Raw genomic sequence first — 24,124 nt, 5'->3', positions numbered from 1 at the left:
CGCATGGGAGGAGGAGGAGGTGGCGGTGGAGTACAAAGACAGTGATGGGAGACTCAGATGAGACTCAGGCACAAAAACCTGGTGAGGAGAATGTGAAATGCTGTGCAGAATGTAAACCAGTAAAGAGAGAGAAAAAACCCCCCACAGCTTTCTTAAAGAAAAATAAGGGGGCGGGGGGACAAAAGCTGATGTCCTGATCACGCAGCAAATGCATTTCTTGTATGTTCCGAATGGATTTCTCCTGGCAGGGCTTGTGCAGTCAGGCAATCCAGGACATATTAGAAAATGATTAAATCATGCAGATGCTGGCCCCCGTAAAAAGCAGACTAAGTCATATGAGTTCTTGCTGGGTCAAGTTTTCTTTCTCAGAGCCTGGAAGGAGGCTTAAGCCCAGCAGGACAATGTGGCACCTACTAAGACTGAAATAATCCAGTCACACTGAAACAGAAAAAAAGGAGTCACAGAGCAATTTTCCCATGATTGTTGCTAATAATGTTACGAGAGCATTAACCAACCCACACCAGCAGCAAACTAACATCTACCTCCTTCTCTTTCACCGCACGTCCAGTTTGCGCAAAAGCCTCGCACCAGCCCTTACTCCTCATCATTAACTCTACCATCATGCACTGTTGAACTCCTCTCTCACTCACTAACAACAAAAAGCTGCAGCAAACAAGCCAGACAAGGTTGGCAACACAAACAATGATAGCATCATCCCCACAATCCCAGCACTGGAACCAGAGCCCATGCACATATCTGCTGCCTAATTAGATCTGCGTGTGATCTAATGTTTGAGTTTAAATCCTTATGAGAGGCGCAAAAGCTCTCTGGTGTGAAATCTGTACGAAGTAGATCTGCTTAATTTAGTAAAAAACATATAAAGTATTTTACATGTTTCAGGACACGCGGGAGGATTACGGTAAAAGGAGCAGTCAGTTCTGAAGTCATCAAGTGTAAAGCAGCCCCAGGGCGCGCTGGCAGGCGCTCCTTTATTTCCGTGTCTTGGCCGACAGGAGGGACATTAACTAATCTATACCTGCAAGTTAAGTGCCTGGTGAGTAAAAGGAGCAGATCTTTATCCTCTCCCACTCAATGTTCACTTATTCAGCTTGGGAAAACTATAAATTAACTGCAAAGTCGCAGCCTGCCCTCTGTTACGTGTCTCTGGTTTATCTGCGTTTTTTACCTGCTGAAACTTTCCGCCGTAGCGTGCCGTGCCGATGCTTATCACAGCCATCACCACAGAAACTAACAAACCCAGCAAGCAGCTCTGGCTTCTACACCATCAGCCGATTATCAGCCAAATATGGGCCTTAACTAAACAGGCAGTATTTGCATTAGTTCATGGTTTTCTTCAAATGATAACGATCTGTGGGATGAACATGCGAGAAGGTATTAAATTCACGACAAATATTTAATTTAATATGAGCAGCATGGAGGATGTGAATGACTAACATGTTTATTTTCACAAGATATAATCTGATTACATCTTGGCAAAAGATATAAAATACCTCTTATGTCAAGGACTTGGGAGCACACGTAGTCTCTGATCTTTCAAGTTATTATGGCTCTTTTAATAACTAAAACTAAGAAGCCCACTTGACATCTGCTTTGCTCTTCAAAGACCATGAAATCTCTGACAGATAAAAGTGAAACTTCAGAGATTCCCTCCATACATGTTTGGGATTTAAAGTACATTTTCACAAAAATCAGACACTTTTAATGGTAAGCATACTGAATGTTCAATAATTGTGTTTACCTTACTGTTCAGGTAAGTAATCACTACCCTGTAGGTAAGTAGTCACTAAACAAGAAGCGATGTGGTGGTTTACTGCTTGTGTGGTTTAGTTTGTTTTTCCATCTATCCAGCAGCAATGCTTTTTAATTTTATCTTGATGATCAGCCACCCTGTTTAGTGTTCTTACAGAGCAGTAATACGTTACACTAATGCTATTACAAGCACAATATCCTAAGGCAACTACTTCACATTAAAAGCTTTCATAAACCAACTTTCTGGTGAGATAATCTTTAGTCTTTTAGTAATGTGAACTAAAAACTTTTATTACTGAAACAAGGAGTTCACAGTACTTTGCTTGAAAATGTTTCCTATTTGAACATACAGTTTCTATGATAAAACATTAGATGATGAGTTAGTAGGGAGCAAAACAATGTGTGGACCCAGCAGCATATGAACGGCTTAACTTCCTAGCCACAGTTGAACGTTTTCCTAGATTCTGTCCCTCAGTGACTGTGGGTGAAACTGAAACTGTGTAAGCCAAAAGGGGCTGAGCAGGGTTTGCAAAGAGGCAGCCTTGTCATCAGAGGTGGGAACACATGATACAAGCAACCGATATCGATAGTCTACTGCTGCTGGGAGTGGATGCATTATGCAGTGTGGCTGTACAATGCCTGGACTCTTTGCAGGCACATCTTTTCAGTTTTTTGAACTCAACATCTAGATTTTTACACATCAAGGTTTTTTTTAGCCTGGCTGTGTTTGGTCATGCAGAGAATGTGTAGCTAGCTACTAGGGGTGGGGGAAAAAATCGATACTGTGTAGTATCGTGATATTTTGTTTGCTAATAATGTATCGATACAGGGACAGCAGAAATCGATATTTTGTTACAAAAAAGGTTTTTGTGCTCTGACTTCAGAGCATGTTGATCCTTTTTCTGAGCAAGAATCCTGACATTCCTTCACTGTCCAAATGTGTTTAACTTTTTTTTTGGCAGCAATAAACATGACAGTTTACTTATTTTAATTTAAGACATGTTTTATTTTAATTAAGTTTAAAACTTTTTTATTTAATGTAAAATTATATTTTGTTTTAATTTACTTTCAAATTCTTCAGTTGCTGAAGGGGCTGCATAGTTTTCATAAATTGCTTAGTTCAGAATAGCTATAATTGTACCAGATGGTTGCATTCAGTTAAGTTGGACTAGACTGTAATACAAACCGTTCAAGTTTGTCAACAATAAAACTGACTGAAATGAGAGAAAGACTGAGTGTGAGACTTTGATATTAGATAAAATGAATATTGATAAAGTTTACCTTTATGTACAGAATCTGAATATCGCAAAATATTTTTAAAAAATTGCAATAATATCGTATCGTGTGTTAAGTATTGTGATAATATCGTATCATGGCATGTTTGGTGATTCCCACCTCTAGTAGCTACAGAATGTACAGTAAATAATAACCACAGCTATTCAAGCAGGAGGTGGTGCAGATGGTTCCAAAGCACAGCATGAAATGAGAAGATGAGTCATGCTGAGGATGTCTGAACTTTATGGAAAGAAAATCTTAAGATAGGAAATTAAAACTTTACAAAGAATTAAAATATAAGTTAACACACACACACATACATAATCAGCTGTTGAGTGTACACCTGTGTGAACAGAAACCTTTTGAGCCTGTTTATAAATGTATGCACGGATGTAACTAACCTTAAGTCAGCAGGCAGTTTGTTCCAAGGAACAGGACCATAGTGAGTGAAAACCCCCTCAGCACACTTAGATTTAATTCTGAGAACTGTTAAAAGAGCTGCACCTGATGACCTGAGAAGTCTAGTTGGATTATAGACACAGAGCAAGTCAGAGATGTGTTGGGGGGGGGGAGAGCCAGTGTGAGCCAAACTGACTTCAGTACTAAGAAAGTATGTTCAAGTGGAATATCTTCAAAGCCGAAGTTGTCCCACTGATGAGGTGGACAATCCAACAAATAGAGTGTTGCAGTAGTCTAATCACCCTTGAAGGCATAGACCAATTTTTCAGTTTGAGATAAGAATTTTCAAACTTTTTATAGATTGTTTACGTGGTTTTTACGAGAGATACTGTCGAAAATGATGCCAGGTTATCTGACATCCTTACTGTGTATCAGAAAAAGAGATATTAAATATGAAACAACTTTTTGGACTTTTCGGACCAACAATATACAAAAGGAATGTGCAAATGATTTCATTAACTTTCTTCTTAAATATCAAGTTAAACAGAAGACAGTTGTTATTCCTCAGTGTAATCGTACAGAGATTTGTGCAGCCCCAGTAAAGCTAGGCATAAAAGACTTCAGCTTCTCATAAAACAAGTGTTTCAAATGGCTTTAGCTCTGATGAAAGCAAAACAGGAAGCTGCGAAATCAACATCTACTGTATACCATCTACAGAAGGGGATGATCTCTTTATTAAGCTCCACAGTGATGAGCCAATTTAGAATCTCCCGACAAAGCCCACGGATATTTAGAAACCTAAAACATTCATTTTCATTTGAGGAAATTGCAAATACCCCTAATTCTGCATAATTCCTGGAAATATTCATTACACTGAGACCAATAACACTGTAACAGATACTCAAGGGGTAATAAACGATCAGAAATAACATTCTGCGGGCACGCGGCCAAGTCACGCAACGCTGAAAAAGGATAAACACTACGTCACACTCCAACACAGAAAGCCCTGCTCCAATGTGGAGCTCTTTGGTTTATTATGCAGCAGCACATCCCAGCACACCAAGATATCTGTACACTTCTCACTTCAGACTGTGAACGGTACAGTAGTAAATCACCGTCTTAACTTGCCTGTTTTGCTGAGCTTGTTGTTGTCTTGAGATCAGTATGAAAACACTGGGACATAAATGACACCTTTGAGAACTAACCCTACACTTATCTTTTATTTCCATTCACAAACTCAAGAAGCTGCTTACTAAAAACACATGATGCCGCTCTGAGGCAACGAGGTCTGCTCTATTTCCACTGTTCCATTATGCTTAAAACTTTGGGTATGAACCCATTTTCACAGAATGCCAAACCAGCTCATTGTCTTTTGTAAAAATAAAAAAAATGTACATGGCTCGTCTTCAAAAACTGAGGAGAAGCCCTGAGTCTTGTGCCACATTATTTAGGAAGGAAAGGAACTGCATGGCACAGCGTCAAGTTTTTGTTCTTATAAAGAAAAAGCAACATAAAAACCATCACAGATTATATTCCATGAGCTAATGTTCCACTTTTGTGAGAATCTGCCAAAAATGTCATTTGAGACCCTTCCTTGTTGCCATTATTTATTTTCCTGTTCAGAATTTCCTTCATCTACTGGAAAACAGGTACAGTTAAGATGATTTATTGGCATTGAGTAGAGCTCACAGCATTGATTCTGCATCCAGCCACGCAGCTCAAAGCGCTCACCATGTGTTGCTGGCTTCACGTTCTCTCACGCTCTGGCCATTTCATGCGCTGACGGAGGGTTTGGCCATGCAGAGGCAGCAGTCCTGCTGCTGCCTGCAATATGTGACAGCATTGCCTGCCAGGTTCTCCACTGAGTATATTTCATTACTTGTTATTTAATTTATCCCCCTGATGCGCAGTTTCTAACAACATTTAGTTTGTGCCATAGAAAAAATAATTCCCACTTATCTATCTATCTATCTATATATATATATCTATATATATATATCTATATCTATAGATATATATATATATATATATCTATCTATATATATATATATAGATTATATATATATCTATATATATATATATATATATATATATATATATATATATATATATATATATATATATATATATATATATAGAGAGAGAGAGAGAGAGAGAGAGAGAGAGAGAGAGAGAGAGAGAGAGAGAGAGAGAGAGAGAGAGAGAGAGAGAGAGAGAGAGAGAGAGAGAGAGAGAGAGAGAGATATTAAAGCACTTTCCTAAGAGGGGATGGTCAGTGGAATATGTGGTCATACAATCATTTCTGATTCAAATTCCCACAGATAAGGTCTGATAACAAAAATGCTGATTAAAGTATGACTGCAAAAGCTTTTGTCTGAATCAATATGTCTGCCAATTTGCACACAATTTGCCAATGGGCTTTGAACATAAAATTGAAAGCAGCTTAAGTTAGTCATGCACGTCTTTGAAAGTTGAATGGAAAAGTAGCAAAGGGGCTTCGGAGGCATGAACTTTGGGGAACCACGTCACTAGCTTCCAGAGGCCTTGTTTGCATTCATGGGAAGGATTTGCGAAGCGCAATTAAGCTGATGATCCTTCCTCTAACTTCCTCTGGAGATTCACGTGTCAGACTTTTCTTAGAGGAGGGACGACGGATGGAAAACGGAAAACATAGCTGAAACATATGGATCATTCAAGCTGGTGTGCAACATTAAAGCTTTGAAGCGACATAAATCAGCCGCATGCTTGGTCGAATTCCTGCAAGTTAATTATGACCTCCTTACATGCAATTAGCTGTAATTAATGGAGCAACTTCAAAAGATGCTGTTTCCTAAATTTATCTCCTCTCTTGTCTCGCACTTTGTCCCACATATCATGCAGCAGAGAGGCTTACAAAATCGCACAGATGTATTTTCAGCCTGAGAGACTAAATCCACCTCAGAACGACTGTGTTGTGAGCAGCTCTAATCCAGCTGTAGCAGAGGGTTCTGCGCGCTTTCTCAAAGTAAGGAGAGCCTGTATATCCTTGTACATCCCATAGGGTCTTCCCGGCGGTCTCGATCCACATGATGGAAATCTATTCTGACCCTAACATTTCTGCAGTACGCGGAATTGTAATGTCAGGGGTGTGTTTAGCAAATCACCCAACTACAGCCTCCAAATGATGACAACCTTGGTACGCGTAGCTGCCAGCTAATGCGCGCAGACCTGAGCATGACAGGAGCCTCTTGGGTTTTCTCAGCAGCGCTCTGTCCTCCGACTATTAAATTATGAGCGTTTTACCACCTCCGCTGAGCAAGGCAAACACCGCTGTGTCAATCTCCTTCAAACTCGGGGGCGCACAATTTAATCCTCAGCCGAAATCATAATTGTATTACTGGTCGATCGTGTATATAAAAAGCCCACGCATATATGACAAAAGTTCCATCATCGGACTGGTAATATCATAACATTTTGGCTGATAGTATCGTTTATTAAACTGAGTTAAATATGGCTGGAATAACGGCGATAAAGGAGAAGCCTGGGAAGCATTAGTGCGAGCAGTTCTGGGTGATGGGCATTCCCCGTCGCTTCACACTGTCAATAATCGCTATAATGTTTCTCTCCGCTTCGCTCTCCTCAGAGGCTGCTTAGCTGACGCGTACTTGACAGTAAATCATAAATCATAAATCAAATCAGCTCCAAAAGTAGGCTATGGCGAGTTGATGTGTGTGACTATTTGGTACAACTGGCCTCTGTAATGAATAAATATCAAAGCAAAAATACTGATGTCAGTAATACAAGTGGGGGTAAAGAAGAAAAACATGGATTGTGTCTTTAGCCTACTGTGCGACAAGCTTGTCGCGAGCGGAAGCATCTTTACGCTTGCTCGGATTTCTAATTATCAGCTCGCTGGTAAAACAAACAAAACCAAAAAAAGAAAATGACAACCGTTAAAATCGCAAAACAAAACGACACGTTTCTGTCACTTAAAATAATTTAGTGGCTATAAACAAAACAATAACACACTTGGAAACGAGCTGTAATTAATAAGCACGTATTTTCAGCTAAAACTGTTATCGTTGTCACTTTGCAAATTAGAGTCAACCAGAGTTTTTGTTTCGCTTTATTTTATTTTCTCCCCAAACCTAGCTGAGTAATCAGGCGCGCGCCGCTCTGGCGCCTCGCGCGCATACTTTCCCCGGGCTCACCTGCGTTCCTGAGCTTTTTGTTCCGATAAACGGAGAAGATGACCAGGAGGTTGCCCAGGATGTCAACGACCGTAGTGAAGATGAGGAAACACCCCAAAGTTGTGGCAACCCACGGCGGGCGGTTCAGGACGGTGTCAGCGGGGTCTGGTAAGGAGCTGTTCAGGTGAGACCCATTCATAACCATTGTACAGCTACAGTCGCCGAACTTTCTCAACTGAGCCAAATTCACCCTGCACTCCTAGAGCCCGGGTCTCGGAGTCGTTGCTGCTGCTGGTGGGATCCTATAACCTCCCGCGGGGTTCATCTTCATCCCCTCCACGCGCCGCTGCTGCTCCTTCTTCTTGCTCTTCTTCTTTCTCCTCTCCGCCAAAGTGAGCTCTGCCCAACTACCGCGGATCAGCTCTGGCAGCCTCCCCCTCTCTTTGGTCGCCTCGGTGTCACTTCTGCGCCCGTGTGCCATTCACTTTGTCGGTACGCATGTGTGACATGAAGCCGCCACTTCAAACCATCGCAGCATGTGACCAAACAGTTCGCAGAGGGCGCTTTTATTTCGAGGGAGAAATGCTGTCGCTCCGTGGTCGAGCAGTGAAAGAGCAACTCCACGGCTAAGGAAGCGTCCTAGTTATCGAGCAGAGGTGGGACCAAGTCATTGTTTTGCAAGTCTCAAGTAAGTCTCAAGTCTTTATCCTCAAGTCTCAAGTCACGTCTCAAGTAATGTCAGGCAAGTCAGAGTCGAGTCTCAAGTCACTGGTGTAAAAGTCCGAGTCAAGTCACAAGTCTGAAACTTTGAATTTCAAGTCCTTTCGAGTCTTTAAAAAAAAAAGGAAAAATAATGTTGCAGTTATGCTAAATGTAAATATTAGACCATGTAATTTTAAAATCTGTGTTTTTCTCAACACATGACAAAATAGTGAACTTAGAAAATATACACAAATTGTGAAATTGCACCTCTTTAAAATGCAGCTCAATTAAACCTAGCTCCAAGAATAATTTTCACCGACAGTTCTGAGATAAGCTGCATGTTATTCTTGGATGCGGTTGTAGGACCAGCTTTAAAATCGCATGACAAAAATATCATACACATTAAAAAAACTGTATCACCAACGTAGCCTGGACAACATTTGCTAGTTAGATGAAGTCAGCTATCTCATCTTAGCATATTTATATGCATATTTATAATTATACGCTTCTTGGAGTGAGTGCATACACTCATGAAGTTTAGTAACTTCCGGTCACTGCAACAAGCCCAGGTACAGTTTACCGACGGATGGGTGCAGGACCTTGAAATGCACCGTGTAGAAAGTAAAGACCATCGTACGTATCATAAGTTTACCAGTCTCACAAATTGTCGTCATAAATACACATTCCTTAACCGTTTATTAATAGGACCTTTGAGCTCAACGGTAATTAATTAGTAGTGGAAATAATTTCTGGTACCCATCACAGAAATGTAGCAGTGACAATAATACTGTATGCTGTAATCGTACTGGGCAATTGGTGATACAAAAACCTGTTTTATCCTGTGAATAAAAGTATATGTTTTTGTCAATGTACCATAATAACAGAAGCGAAACGCAATATTGTGTCAGGACAATTCACTATTTATGCACAATAAACAAAGAAGCATAGCGCGACAATTTCCGTTCAGCGCCAGACTTGCTTGTAACCTATATCACCAATTATGTTATGAAAATGACGTATTAACTACTAAAAAACACTGACCTTCGTGTAAATGCTTGGAGCAGACTAACCTGTGAGCTGGAGTGTTCTGGGACGTTATATTTGGTCTTTGAATGGCTGCAATCCAGTCGCGTCTTTGTTACTTCGGAAACATGGCTCGAACAATTTCTCTTCAACGTCGTAATCCGATAACAACCGATCTCTTTACCGGTCGGCTTCCCGTGGCTGTCATGCGACCGGCTATTGCAGTTAATAATACAACAGCTTCTTGTGTTTCTTTTTATCGCTGTATAACTGATTTTAATTGAAAGCCTGCTTGCGCTAGTACCGCTTGCCACGAGTTCCCAGAATCCTTTGCGGTTCTACCCGTGAATGACGTCACATTTTCAATCTCTATATAATATGCATGTTAAATTTTATATTTGGGGTAAAATATCAAGTCTTTTCAAGTAAACCGGTTCAAGTCCAATTCAAGTCCCAAGTCATTGGTGTAAAAGTCCAAGTCAAGTCACAAGTCTTAGAACATTTTTTCAAGTCAAGTCTAAAGTCATAAAATTAATGACTCGAGTCTGACTCGAGTCCAAGTCATGTGACTCGAGTCCACACCTCTGTTATCGAGCGAGTTCATTCATGCCTTTGCGGTCGCTCGCTGGTTTTATCTCGGGAAGCCATTCATGATTATTTTTGAAGAATCATTCATATTACCAGGATCTCTTTCAGAAAAATCACTACTTTTTCCGTGAATGCTCAAGTGCACTGGATTTAAAGTGTTTAATGTATCCAAAATGTAGATTTCCCATAATGCTTCTTATTTTTGTAAAATCTGTAAATACTTACACACGATTGTAATTCAGTGAATTAATATAAAATAGTATAACACAGACACTGCAGGCAGTAATCCCTCTCTCTGTTTGTATTATGTTAGATCATACATACTGATTGCCCCTGGCGTCCACGCTCATAGTTTGAGAGAGTGCCGGCTTTCTATACAAAGAGTAGCAATTATGCTATTGTTTGTTAATGATGTTGAAAATAAGTGGGTCAACCCCGTTCCAAACACACAAGCACGCCCTAGTACCTTTTCATGAGCCATCTCATTAAAAAGGGTTGTCAGAGTAGTAATAATAATAGTAAACATAAATAAAAATATTTGTTTTTGATTTTGAGGATATTTAAGGGATGTGTTAAAAAAACACGCACATTCATAGTCTTGTTGCTCACTGATGATTTTTCAGTATGATGTACAGCAGAGAGAAAGGGTTCATCAGGAGCCACAGAACAAATCTGCAACTTTTTGGATAATCTATTAATGTTTTGGGGGACATTTCAAGTAGAAAGACACAGCTTTATAAAACGTATTAAAATATAAAATTGTAATTTAAGTTGAATATATCAGGTTTTAGAGCAGGGGTGGGCAACTCCGGGCCTCGGGGGCGGTGTCCCTGCAGGTTTTAGATGTGTCCTTGAACCAACACAGCTGATTTAAATGGCTAAATTAGCTCCTCAACATGTCCTGAAGTTCTCTAATCATGTGATTCAGGTGTGTTGACCCAAGGTGAGATCTAAAACCTGCAGGACACCGGCCCTCGGGGCCTGGAGTTGCCCACCCCTGTTTTAGAGTCAAAGTCAAGCAAAGTAAGACATCTGAGATTTTGTTTCTGACGTTTTCTCTATTGATTTGACTGCCTAATTAAGAAAATAAAAGCAGATTAATCGATAGCACCACAAGACCCCCCTGTTAAATTTTACTCTTCATACTCTTCATCCTCACAGTTTTTTTTTCTCCTGCTCTCATATTTCGCCTGGACACTTTAAATGCAGGCTGCCGTGTGTCTTTCAAAGGCCTGATTAATGGAACTCTGCCGAGATGGTCGCCTGGTTTAACCAGATGGCCAACTCTATAAAGAGTCCTGGGCTGTGTTCCAGAAAGAAAGTCAAGCAAACTCAGAGTTTAATACTAAACTCTGAGTTGGAGTTAAATCTGGGGTGGAAAACATTAAGTTTTTAGTCCCAGAAAATCTGATCACAGTAGGTTCAGTCAACTCTGAGCATGCTCATCCTGAGTTAAGTGCATGAGTAGAGAAACAAACTCGTGATGCCATTCCCTGATTCACTGTGGCAGCTGATAAATGAATAGCACAGCCTCCATTTTAATCCAAGGGGACCGATTAATATAAAAGCATGTCAGTTTGGACGAGTCAGTCATCATTTACCCACCCTGAAGTTTCTTTAACAGATGCTGGAATCCTTCCAGATTTTGCCTTTGAATATTAACTGTAATTAACACGGGAACATATTTTAGCACAAAAATGCGGTCCAGACGCATCCGTGACATCTGCAGCCTGGATTCCAAACTTTACATCAAACTGCATTTAATATGGCTTTACCAACCGTGACTGACTACAGCATGGAGAGTACAGTAGTTCAGTAATGCATAATGAATGTTTGAGTGGAGAGGAACTGTCTGACAACCTGACAGCTACCCTAATGCCCACAGAGTCACAGATTTAGAACAATGTAGCATTTAGGTTTTTATCTAAACTGATAAAAAGCCCATAATGCACACTTCTCACTGTCTCCGTCCTTATATTGGCAACTGAGAACATGCTAATAACCAGGATTTCCTGTTTTTTAAAGACCTATTTGTGCGAATTAGTGGTCCTGCTTGTGCTTTGATATCAACTGTGAATGAGCAGCTGACTGATGGAATCAGAGGGAAACTCAGGGTTTGGTGAAGAAAACCTGACAATGAAATAGGTTAGGTTACCCGGGTAACTGTCTCAGACTTTAAGTTAACTCTCTTTCTGAGTTCCCTCTCTTGTCAGAGTTAACAAAATAAAAGTTTTCACTTTCTGGAATGGGCCTTCCATTTCACAATAAATTGATTCACTGCGCTGCTGAACAACTTTTTTCCCTACTTTTGTCTAGACTGTATCTCTCTCCCTTGAGTTTGTCACGGGTAGATTTCAATCAGTTTTAGACGTCTGCAGGATAAATGAAGCAAACAACCTGAACTTGTACTCAATCCGGACTACCACAGCAAAGTGTCTGAATTCATCTGTCGTCTGGTACGGTCATAGTGATCAACAAAAGGTAACTTTATTAACAAAAACAATATTTTTTTTAAAAACAGGAATCCCACCAAAGCAATAATAAAGACACACAGCAGCTGTGTGCTCCCACCACAGTGATGTTGAGGGACAGGCTGACCAACATGATGGGAAAAGGGAGGACTGGAAATACACAGAAAAGTAACTGAAAACAAGGTGGGGCAGTTGATCATGGAGGTAAAAGGACACAAAGCAAAAAGAGAAGCATAGATGACGTTATTACCAAAATAAAACAGGAAGCTACCATAGAGAAGCTCACACACGGGCAAACAGGGTGACAGGAGACACAAAGAAAACTTGACCATAGCTTTTATAGTTGAGGGATTATAGTTTTTGGATTTTCAAAAGGAAAAAAAATCCCACTGTAAAGTATTTGCAAAGTGGGCCTGTTGAGATTCTACAAAGCTCTGACCTATTTGGCTTTACAAAACCATGTGTGCATCCTGCTGTCATCACGAAACAGTCAGCTCAATGCATTTTTTTTTTAATCCCCATCTTTGCATCATTTTAAATCAGTCGGTTCATTGTGGCCTCAGGTTTGCTTTTATGTTGACAAGGCCAAAGTTATTCTTCACTATCCACCCATCATAAATATACCACGACTCGACAAGATTATGCCCCATCATAATACTGCACTGGCTTTTGCACTCTTCCTTTATCCTCCATCCTCATTTATCATTCTAAAATACAAACAACTCATTATTATCAATTATTTGTGATTGGTGTTCATTCAGAACCCATTCATTATCTCTCCCCATTTGTCTCAATATTACATTTTAGGTCAGCTTATTCTTCATGCCGAGCAACATTACAGAAATCCCTGTTGTACATCAGAACAGAGCGAAGGGAGGAAGAAAAGAAGCGGCAAAGAGTGATTTTGAATAATTAGAGCAGTTAGTGAGATAAAGAAGCATACAGTAAGAAACAGTAAAGGGGAAAAGGGGAACGGGGAGGTGGGGGGAGATGAAGGACTGGCTCTTTGTGTGTCACTTTGCTGATGATAAAAGAAGCTTCAAATGCATTAGTAGAACAAGTGAAAACAGCATGAAAGCTCTTACTTTGAACTGACTGCTTCATAGCTGGAGAAAGTATTGCTCTGTTTTGCTGAAAGTTACCAAAGTTTTTTTTTTGATTTGCTCTATCCTGGCCATTTGTGGCCACTTCACTTTTCTTTTTTCAACCATTTTCGTTCTGTTAATGCAAATGGAATGAAACTCCCCTAAGGTGTGTATTTTTTTCAGATTTTTTAATTTTCAAATCAGCTCCTTAATAATGTCAATAATATTCACTATACACCAAATTGTTCCTCTTGACTCTATCGTGGCCATTTTTGGCCAATTGTAACCCATTATAACCACCTTTTTGATTCCTTGTTATTGACAGTACTATATCATGCGATTTAGGTAAAATTGCTTTCATTCTAAACTCAACACATGAAAATTGTAGTTTTTAATGTTTTTTACCAAATTACATCATTTACCCATTTTTGGCCAAGCAAGCGATTTCATGTAATATTCCGAGTTCCTAGTAGCAGCCTTTGATGGCTTACCACACTCCAATGGACCAAAATAATGAAACAATTTTGACATAGGTTTGATCTTAAGGATCTAATAGTTTGTGTTTGTGCATGGCATTGCAGCACAAACATGTATTTGCAAGATGGACTGGAATAAATAATGACGCATCAAACATTACATAGGCTGCAGTGAATTTCTGTGGATGCAGGTTATTGAGCTTTGAGGTTCCCAGTCAAACGTAGCTTTGAAGCACATGTTAAAAGCACTTTTACTCTTATATTTTTCATAAAAAGATACCATGCCCAAAATATTAACTCTAGAAACAAAAACAAAAACAAAAAAAACCAAACCCCAATCACAGGACATTTTGCAGAGTTCAAACCTGCAGCTGCAGCTGCAGCACAAACAACAACAAACACTGTTTGTAAACGTGTCCTGGAGTTTATGCAGGTGCAGACAGAGCTACTGCTGTAAGTCAGCCTAACAGCTTCCAGATCATTTATTCTGACTATATGGCAAGAAGGTCATCACTGCTTCAAGCACTGTCTATATGATCTGGTCAGAGAGCAAAGACAGCAAGCAGTCCTCTGCCCTTGAAGAAAAGACATCTGCCCAAGATGAAGAAACTTCCTCTCCAGAAGATGAGGAGACAATCTCCAAAGAGGCTGACTGCATCACCACTGATGATGAGTACTAGCCAGGGCCTGAATCCTCTTCTTTGGGGGAGGATTGGGGTTGGGGGGGGGCATGGAGGTGGAGGCCGAGCAGCTGATGGAAAAGAACAAAGGAGCATTTTCTGAGACCGAGGAGCCGGCGACTGATTGGATCCCTCATGAAAGGAAAACCATGTGGGTCCCACCACTGAAGAGAGACTGCTCTACAATCCAGTACCCACTGGTATCATACCAGGGGTCACCCTGTATGCAGTTCCCTGCATACAGAGTGACTTTTTTATAACAAAGGAGATCTTTTAGCTGCTGTGCACCCTTACAAACCTGCACGGGAGGCGAAGGTGTGAGGATTAGAGGATGAAGTGGAGATGTGAGCCTAAACCAGAATAAAGCAATACATAGCACGTTGGATGACAACACTGGAAGTTCTCAGGAAGTAAAAAAAGGCATGGGGTTCAGACTCCAACTGACGGAGGAGCTCCGAGGACAACGTCTTTCCTTCGGGCACCTTGGCAGAGGAACGCCTCAGATGAAAACTGGCACAGGGGAAACAACCCAGAGCTTCCTCCCCAGCTCCTCCAGTTGCAACAGAGGACGATTTTGTTGTCTGTCTTTGGCTTCACCAAAACTACCACGGCGATATCCCACATGCCAAAGCAACGGAGGAATGTGCTTCTTTTGACAGCAACACACAAGGAACCAGCAGTCAGTGATGGGGAATAAAGGATGCGTGAAAGCAAGAAGCAATCCTGGACTACAATAGGCACAAATATTGCTTGGATAACTTAGAGAGGATGTTGGCACCTCGAGTTGTAGAAGGAAAACTAACTGATGGCTGCTGGCTCTTTTCTCCAATCTCCTGGATGTCTTGGGAAACGATGTCTTTGTCCGGCCGGAACAACCTCACTGAAGTGGGGGAGTCCTCTACAACCTACAGATGAAGAGTGATCCTGGGAGAGCTGGGACACATGCTGGTGACCTCAACAACTGCAAGACACCCATGTCCCTTATTCTCAGCCACTTCTGCCACTGATCTCAAGATACAGTAGTCTGAACCAGAGTGTGACCCACACCCCACCAACAAAATGAGAAGAAGGTGCAAAAGCCAGCCCCCCCCCCCCCCCCCCCCCCCCAAAAAAAAGTAAAAATAAAAAAATAAATAAATCATTGTTACAGTTACTGACCTGCAATGATGATAAAAAGAAATATTAGGTTTCATCATTCATATGCTAAAAATGTGAACTTTATTACTATTACTATACTTTATTACTATTTTTACTATAATAATACATAATCTGACTGGTATTCAAGAGTTTTGATATCTGAATTTGAATTATATTTTGGCTTTCATGACTAGGAGCAGTGCTAATTTAAAAAATCAAGTCAATGAAAGTAGAAAAATGTTTTAATATATATTAATTTTATAGTATTTTGTAAACATAAAGAGGGGGTGGCCATTTTTGGCCACGAACAAGCTGAGAGGGAGTTTTTTTGTTTTTCTGTTACTGCACAAAAGAACACAGATGCATAAAACTCATTGATACTGTTAATTATTGCTATACATCTAACCTCCACCATGGTTAGAAAATAAATCAGATGGCATGTTTTATTTGGAAAAAAATTGAGGTTTTATGATTTTTTCCATTTACGAGTTCCTAGGATTATGTGATCTAACTGGTATTTAAAGGGTTAAAATTCTGAATTTGAATGAAATTTTGATTTTCATGAACAGCACTGATGCTAATCTAAAAAAATCAAGTCAAAAAAAGTGGAATATTTTCTTAATATAGCATATTTAATATTTGATAGCATTTCGTAAACGTAAACAACGGGTGGCCATTTTTGGACACGAACAAGCTGAGAGGGAGTTTTTATGTTTTTGCTCTCTCTGCACAAAAATAACAATGCATTATAATCAACGTTGATGTGAATCAATTACATGCCCCAGACTCTACTATTAATAATACAAGAAATTTCAGTAGCAATGCAATTATATAAAATTGCGAGATTTTGAGGTTGTCTTCCAGCTAGTGCAATGGACAAACAAACTGGTGTTTAAAGGGTTAAAATGTAAAAAGTAATAACTATTTTATATTTATGAAAAGAACTGAAGTTAGTTAAAAGCTTTATGCAGAAAAAATGGCAAAAAAACCCCATAAAAATAATGAAAAATTGCAGACCTAATCTTTTGGTGGCCACTTTTGGCCACGAACAAGCTGAAAGGGTATCAACAAGCCCAGAGGGTTAAGTCTGATCTGTTAGTCTCTAAAGTTAGACTCATTTCCACTCAATGCAAGTCAGGAGTTTTGGGAGTCCTTAACCACCCTCTTATTTTATGTGATGATCTCATTGAGCAGGCTTACAGCAATCTCGGCTTTACACAATTATTTTTTTATCTTCTCCAAACTTTTTTCTCTAAGGACAAATCCACAAGGACACTGCTGTGATTGTGCATACATTAATCCCTTTTCAAAAGAAGATAAAGCCTCGTTTTTTGGACTTTTTTGTTGAAACAGCACAAGTTTCTGGGTTTTGGGTGGGTCTTTCAGGCACACTGCCACCTACCTCATGCACTGACTGCAGAATATGATACTAATACACTTTTTTTTTCTATGAAGAAGAAGAAGAAGAAATAGGAGGCATATTTTTGGTTATGTAGGACATCACACAACCTAAGTCTGCTATAACCCACCCTTAGCAGGAACCAATTGCTCTTTCAATTTAGAATTTAAATAAAGAAACTGGCTAACCTAATCCACCAGTGTGTGAATGCGAGAGTGAATGAATAGCGGCATTGTAAAGCGCTTTGGGTGCCTTGAAAAGCGCTATATAAATCCAATCCATTATTATTATTATTATTATTAACCTAGCTTAGCACACTAAAAGTAATTTCACACTTTGACTTGTTAAATTTCTAGATTTTTTACTTATAATCTCACAAAGTATTTGTTTTTCTACTAACATAACAGAATGACCTCTCTGAACAGGCTGGCACCAAGGCCAGTGAAAATGGGAGGTTTGTTTCAGGAATGGCAGCTGGCATAAAATCTATGGCAACCATGCTGAGCCATCCACTGCAGCGATTTATTTACCTTGGGAAATAAGGGAGCAGGTAAAAATACAGTGCATCCACAAAGTATTCTCACTGTTTAACTTGTTCCCCGTTTATCATCTTACAGCATTTAATCAAATGGATTCAATTCATTTTTTTATCTCAAAATTCTACACACAGTGGCCCATAAAAACAATTTAAAAATATGTGCTTGAAACTCTTGCAAATTTATTAGACATAAAAAACAAAAATATAACATGATTTCACAGCCTTTACTGAGACACTCGAGACTGGGCTCCGGTACATCCTGTGATCATCTGTCAGATGTTTCTAGAACTTGATTGGAGTCCACCAGTGGTAAATTCAGTCAGCATGTCAGAGCACAAACCAAGCCATGAAGTCCAAGGAATTGTCTGTAGACCCCAAAGACTTGATTGTATTGAGGAAGCGATCTGGGAAATTGTACAGAAAAAAACGTCTATTACATTGAAGGTTTGAGTGAACATAATGGCCTCCATCATCCAAGTTTGGAACCACCAGGACTCTTCTTAGAGTTGGCCACCCGGCCAATCTGAGCAGTTGGAGTAGAAGGGCCATAGTCATGGATGTGTCCAAGAACCTGATGGTCACTCTGACTGAGCTTCACTTCACTTCTAGAAGGACAACCATTTTTGAAGCACTCCACCAATCAGGCCTGTATGGTAGAGTGGCCAAGCTCGAGCCATTCCCCAGTAAAAGGTGCATGACAGCCCAAATGGACTTTGCCAAAAGGCACCTGAAAGAGTTTCAGACCATAGGAAACAAAAAAAAGATTGAACTCTTTGGCTTGAATGCCAATACCATCCCTACAGTGAAGCATGGTGGTGGCAGCATCATGCTGTGAGGGTGTTTTTCAGCAGCAGGATCTAGGAAACTAGTCAAGGTCAAAGGAAAGCTGAATCTACAGTCCTTGATGATAACCTGCTCCAGAGCACTGTGGACATCGGACTGCAGCGAAGGGTCATCTTCCAACAGGATAACAATCCTAAGCACAGAGCTGAGACAACAAAGGAGTGGCTTCAGGTCCACTCTGTGTATGCAAGTCTTTTTTTTTTTTTTTTTTTTTTTCTAAATGACATCAGAAACAGCAGTATGCGACATTACGTGATGGCAGAGCTTCAGTTCATCCTTTGTCTTTTTTTTTTTTTTTTTTTTTTTTATAAATAGGACAGGGGGAATGAATGAGAGAGAGAGGGGGAGAGAAAGAAAGAAAACCAAAGGGGAGAAGAGACGGTGAGAAGGGGGGGGAAGAGAGAGAAAAAAAAAAAAAACTCCTGGGTCACCTGTATGGAGAAAAAAAAAAAAAAAACAAACAAAAAAAACAAACAGAGGAGACAGCAAACAACAAAGAGCAACATAATAATAGAGAAAACAAAGCACCATCACAATAAACTAGCTAGTCATAGATATCAGTATTTACTAAGTAATAAACGATATTGTGCAGCACGCAAGATAGACAGCGCACAGTGTGCTTTGAGGCAGCAGCCAAGAAAGCTTTAGTCCGCGTCTGTGAATACCCATGTGTGCATACCTGTGTGGATCAGCATGCTTGCATTCCAAAGGTTTCTCCATGTAATGATCTGCTAGGGAGTGTGGGGGGGCCACAGCCCCGTCCTCCAGGGTGTGAAGCGGGTATGGAGGAGATCAAAACTCCAGACATCCAGAGGCCCCCAGAACACAAGAGACCATGGAAGACCAACAGAGGGGCAGCCGCGCCACTGTCCCAGTAAGAGCTGAGGAGAGTCCCAGATGAGGGCTCGCCCAGCAGCCGCGGAGCAGAAGTCAGGGGGAGTTGCAGTGACGCGCCCGTGAGCTCCGCCGGCCCCCAGCCGCGCCTGAGTGACCGAGCCCTAGGCCGAGAGGCCGGGGGCACCCCACCTCCAAAGGGGCCCGAGCGAGCCCCAGGCCCCAGGCCCCGACAAGCGGCCGCCAAGGAGTGAGCCGGTGTGTACCCGGACGCCCACCCCCAGACACAAAGAACCACCAATACACCGACACCTGAGGGAGTCCGCCACCGGCAGGGGAAGTGGTGGTGGGTGGAGATAGGCCTCCAAACCTTGGAGGGCCTGAGGTGTCCCCAGAGAGGTGGCGTCTGATACCCAACCTGACATATAGACACAGACATACAGGCACACACAGACACAAACATCCATTCCCACCCTCATGCTCTCATATGCACTCACTCCACACTCAACCAACGTGGAGACAGACATAAAGAGACGCTGTACACACAATCACACTCCCCAAGCGTACTCTACAAACCGGGTCTAGGTACCCTTGCCCCTGGAGGGGGGAATTGCACCCAGACCCAGGTGGTGTTACCCTTTTCCCTGCGGTGGGGAGAGGCAGACCACCCCGACTCCGCAGCAGCAGGGAGGCCCCACACCCCAGACCGCAGTCGGACGGCCAACTCCTCCTACTAGCCCTCCCGCTCCAGCAGGCCGCAGAGAATGGGGGTGGGAGATCCTAAGCAATCCTAAGCACAGAGCTGAGACAACAAAGGAGTGGCTTCAGGTCCACTCTGTGTATGCAAGTCAAGACTTGAACCCAAATAAGCATCTCTGTAGAGATCTAAAAACCTTTATAATGTGCATTGGTGTCATAATCTGGGTAAAGGGTGGAACTCAGCAACCTGCACATTTAGAGACTGGAGATTTGTGACATGTGATGGTTAGTACTAACCAGGGTCTTTTCCCATCCCAGGAGTGTTTGTGTCAACTTGCTGTAGTCCTAACTAAACTGTATGTTAAAATCAAAGTAACTTACAATAAAAACAAAATTTTACATTGATCCCACAGCAGCTTCAGTCCTCTGATCTAAACTCAGGGGTATCACATAGAGTACACCCAAAGTTTAAAAGAATGAAACCATGTGGTTATTTCAGGCAGACACATCTGGCACAGAATCCCCGCACATCTGCTTTTCAAACTTTCTTTTCACAAGCAACAGCCAATCAGAAGAATAATGAACAGAGAAACAGGATACAGGGCCAACGCAGAGAGACGGGCAAACTATTTATGTTCAGTCTCACAACAATAGCCAAATTATAATCTAGTGATTCAGTTCATTTCAATTCACTTTTACTTAAATACTTTCCAAATCCCAACAACAGTTGCTTCAAGCAGAGGCCACGCATAAAAACACGGATTTCAAACTGAACATGGTCCTTTAATATATTTATTAGCTTTTTATCAGTCTCTGGTGTGGTTATAGTGATGAATAGAATTTGCACACTGAAGTTCAGGGCAACTGGCACCTGTGTGAGTCTTTCTTTATTGTGTGACAGGTTTGCCTGTCCAGGGTGCAGAGTTGGTATAATGACACAGCATCACAGCATGTTGTGTGTGGGGTGGCATAGTGGAGTATGTGCACACTGATCTAGAGTTTTGGTAGGATAAAGGTATTTATGTAGCTTCTGTATAAAATAGGTCCAAAGATTCAACCCCTAGCGTTACTATACAAACAGCCTAGTTCTGCCTTTCTACTGGAGTGAAGCGACATATACTGTCAATCATACTACAGGTACTCAAATTAGTATTAACAGGAATGAGTCAGTAGTAAAAACTAAAGATACATCATTTTCAGAAGAAAACAAATGTAGAGATCACAAAAGGTGATGCCAAACATGATCATTTCTACTTATAGAGATTCTAAAGAAATAATTCATGCCTATAAATCAGTATCTGATTTGTTCGAGCCCCTGAATCACTGTCTCCCGCTGCGAACCAGTAATTATCCAGAGCAAGGAGACTTTTATCTAATGTATAATTGAAGTGGTGTACAAATAAGTAATATTGGTGGCTGAGGAGCAAGCCCACCCAAGGCAAATAATGAGCAGGCATTTAGAAGGGAGGAGGACATATCTGCAGGGGAACTGTGTTTTGTTTAGGCAGGGAATTTGTTTTAGGAAACACATTTACTTTTATTAAAATGGCCTTTAAGACGAGTCAGTGGGATCGTTCTATCGTGTGTACCTACTGTTTGAACATTTGATTAGTCTTCAGAGATCATCAGGGGTATGAAGATGACTTAGAGGCACTGGTTGTATTCGGTGCCAAAGGAGCACCTTTGAGTTTTAAATGATCAAATGAACTGAAGCAAGAAAAAAAAGGAATTATTGCAATGTTCTTAAAATGCAATGTCTGGGGAGCTTTTTAACTTTAACAGCACAATTAAAGAAGTTTTTAAAAGGGAGTAAAAACAGCGAGGGAACGGGAAGGTGATCAGTGGCGTGGTCTCATCGTCCCAAAACAGAGAAACAGGTTCGAGAGAGCTGTCGTGAGTTGGTTGGGAGAGATGGGGAAGGGTGAAAGGAGAAAGATGAGAGTGGGAGAGAAGTACCACGTGTGGGGGAGGGATAGGGCAGATGCACCCGTGATGAGGACAGGAGGGTGCCAAGAGGACCCCCCCTCTGTACAGACAGGCGTGCACAGACACACACAGACAAACACACACACACACTGCTGCCCGAGTCACTCATTTGAGAGAGCTGTCAGCAAAATGAAGGAGAGGAGACATAAGTAATGTAATGAGTGCGGTCTCGACACAGGCCCGGCATGTCTCTGCCGCTTCACTGGTCATGACTACATCCCACAGAGAAACAAGAGTGTTTGCTTTTATCTGCTCTCGTTCCCCCCTCCTCCTCCTCCTCTCAGCCGGTTGCCATGACAACTGCGGAGCTCCACCCAGGAAAGAGATGTGTATGCTGGGAGAAAGAGGATTATTGGGGTCAGTGGTCTCTGCGAGTGTGTGTGTGTGTTTGTCTCTCTCTCTCTCTCCCTCTCACGCACATTCACACGCAAGCTTTCTCACAGAGTGCGATTGTGCACTTACACATAACAATACAGTGACTGAGTATTTAACAGGAATGAAGCCAGACAATTAGCGTTTTTGTTGTCTGTTGTTTATTTAATTAATCAGCCCCGTGGAGCGAAGTTTTATGGGTTAGTCATTATGTTGTTTTTGTGATTAGCATTGTTATTGAAAAATTTATGGGGGCTGTTTTTGTGGAACTTTTTAATGTTCTGTAATAAACTCGAGGTCAGGGTGATTAAGTGTTGCACTTCTATAAAGTAAAGAAAAAAATAAGGAACAGAATGGAAGCTGATGAGAGAGGCTCCCATCATCATTATGTTTGTTACTTTTCTGTATGGGTCAGGTTTTAGCACAGCTAAATCCTACATTTCCCGTAATCCAACAAATGATATTGATGCATTCGATCCGTCATGCATTACCATTCGGAAAGTGTCTGATTAACAATCATCATCTTGGCAGAGAATAAAGGAAAAGGCAGCCAACATCGAAAGAAGAGCTTTGAAAGTTCTTCCTGGAGAAAGCCTACTTAAGCCTACTTAAAGAAATGAGAAGAAAGCTTGACTAGGAGAGTTGAGGCTGTGTTGAAGAATAAGAGGTTTGTCATAGTTGTGCAAACTCTGTTTTTGCCTCATATACTGTATTTCCTGCATCTACTTCTTATTTTCCTGGCAAAAAACAGAAGTGAGTCAAGACTTGTTTACTTGTGAACTGGTTGTGATAAGACCGCCATATAACATGCTTCTAAAGCGTTTACATAGCTGAGTGGTAGTGGTATTTTCTCAGCACCATAACAAAGCTCTAAATCCAGTTTCCTGGTTGCTCTCCAGTGACTGCACAGTGGTTTTAACTGGATTTTTTAATTTTTTCACTAGAATGCATCTCACTCTCATATAGGGTGTCGTTTTTAGTACAGTGGGGTGGGGGATAAAACAGCAGTAATTCATACAAATCTTTTTAATGAAAGCAAAGCTGAGTGCACCTCCTAAACTAACAGCAAGGATTCGGGTCGTAGGAACACTGTCAGACACATTTACAGCTCATTCACGTTTCTGTCTAGCCGATGAATGGTTCAATAAGAAATATTGGCAATTAGAACCCAACAGTAGAATGATAGGGACTGAGTCTCTGAGTAGATCAGGCAATTTTGTGTCTGAGAAAAGGACACGGTCTCAGACTTTGATTTCATTTCTCACGAATGACTGGGCAGATTTTCAGGCCCACTTGGGGGCTGTTTTTCCCCCCAGAGTTTCAGGACTGTGCGACATGTTTACACACCACACGAGTAAATGTCAATCCCTTTCTTCCACAATCGCTTCCTGTGCAAAAACTGAACTGTAATTTGACTTGTGATTGATGGAAATCTGCTCTTGCTTTCATAAACTTTGATTACACGATTTTAAACTGTTTAATTCCCCCTACATTATGAATGTCATGACATATGGAACAGGATTATAATGATGTATAATCCTAAAAATGCCAGGTCCAGCTTATTACAAAGCTAATCAAGAACACAGCACAAGGTTAAATACTTCTGTGGACCGAGTGAAAATGGCACTGCTGTAAATGAACTGCTTTTGTCACTTTATTTATAATTATATGATGTTTT

The 24,124-nt window shown here is 41.0% G+C and overlaps 1 protein-coding gene across 2 annotated transcripts in view; it reads right to left on the bottom strand.

Annotated features, from left to right (window-relative positions):
• The window catches only part of mtnr1aa (melatonin receptor 1A a), a 76,523-nt gene extending 68,645 nt beyond the window's left edge, over window positions 1-7,878 (bottom strand). The window contains exon 1 of one of the 2 annotated variants that reach the window (XM_082535065.1): window positions 7,635-7,878. In XM_082535065.1, coding sequence (XP_082391191.1) covers window positions 7,635-7,818 — 184 coding nt within the window. In that variant the 5' untranslated portion in view covers window positions 7,819-7,878. The remainder of the gene's footprint in view (window positions 1-7,634) is intronic. The other variant, XM_082535066.1, reaches the window with a different exon arrangement.
• Between the last annotated feature and the right edge of the window lie 16,246 nt (window positions 7,879-24,124).

This window comes from Aulonocara stuartgranti (genome assembly GCF_965226115.1).
Source record: "Aulonocara stuartgranti genome assembly, chromosome: 6".
Lineage (NCBI taxonomy): Eukaryota > Metazoa > Chordata > Actinopteri > Cichliformes > Cichlidae > Aulonocara > Aulonocara stuartgranti.
This window is presented reverse-complemented; position numbering and strand designations above follow the sequence as displayed.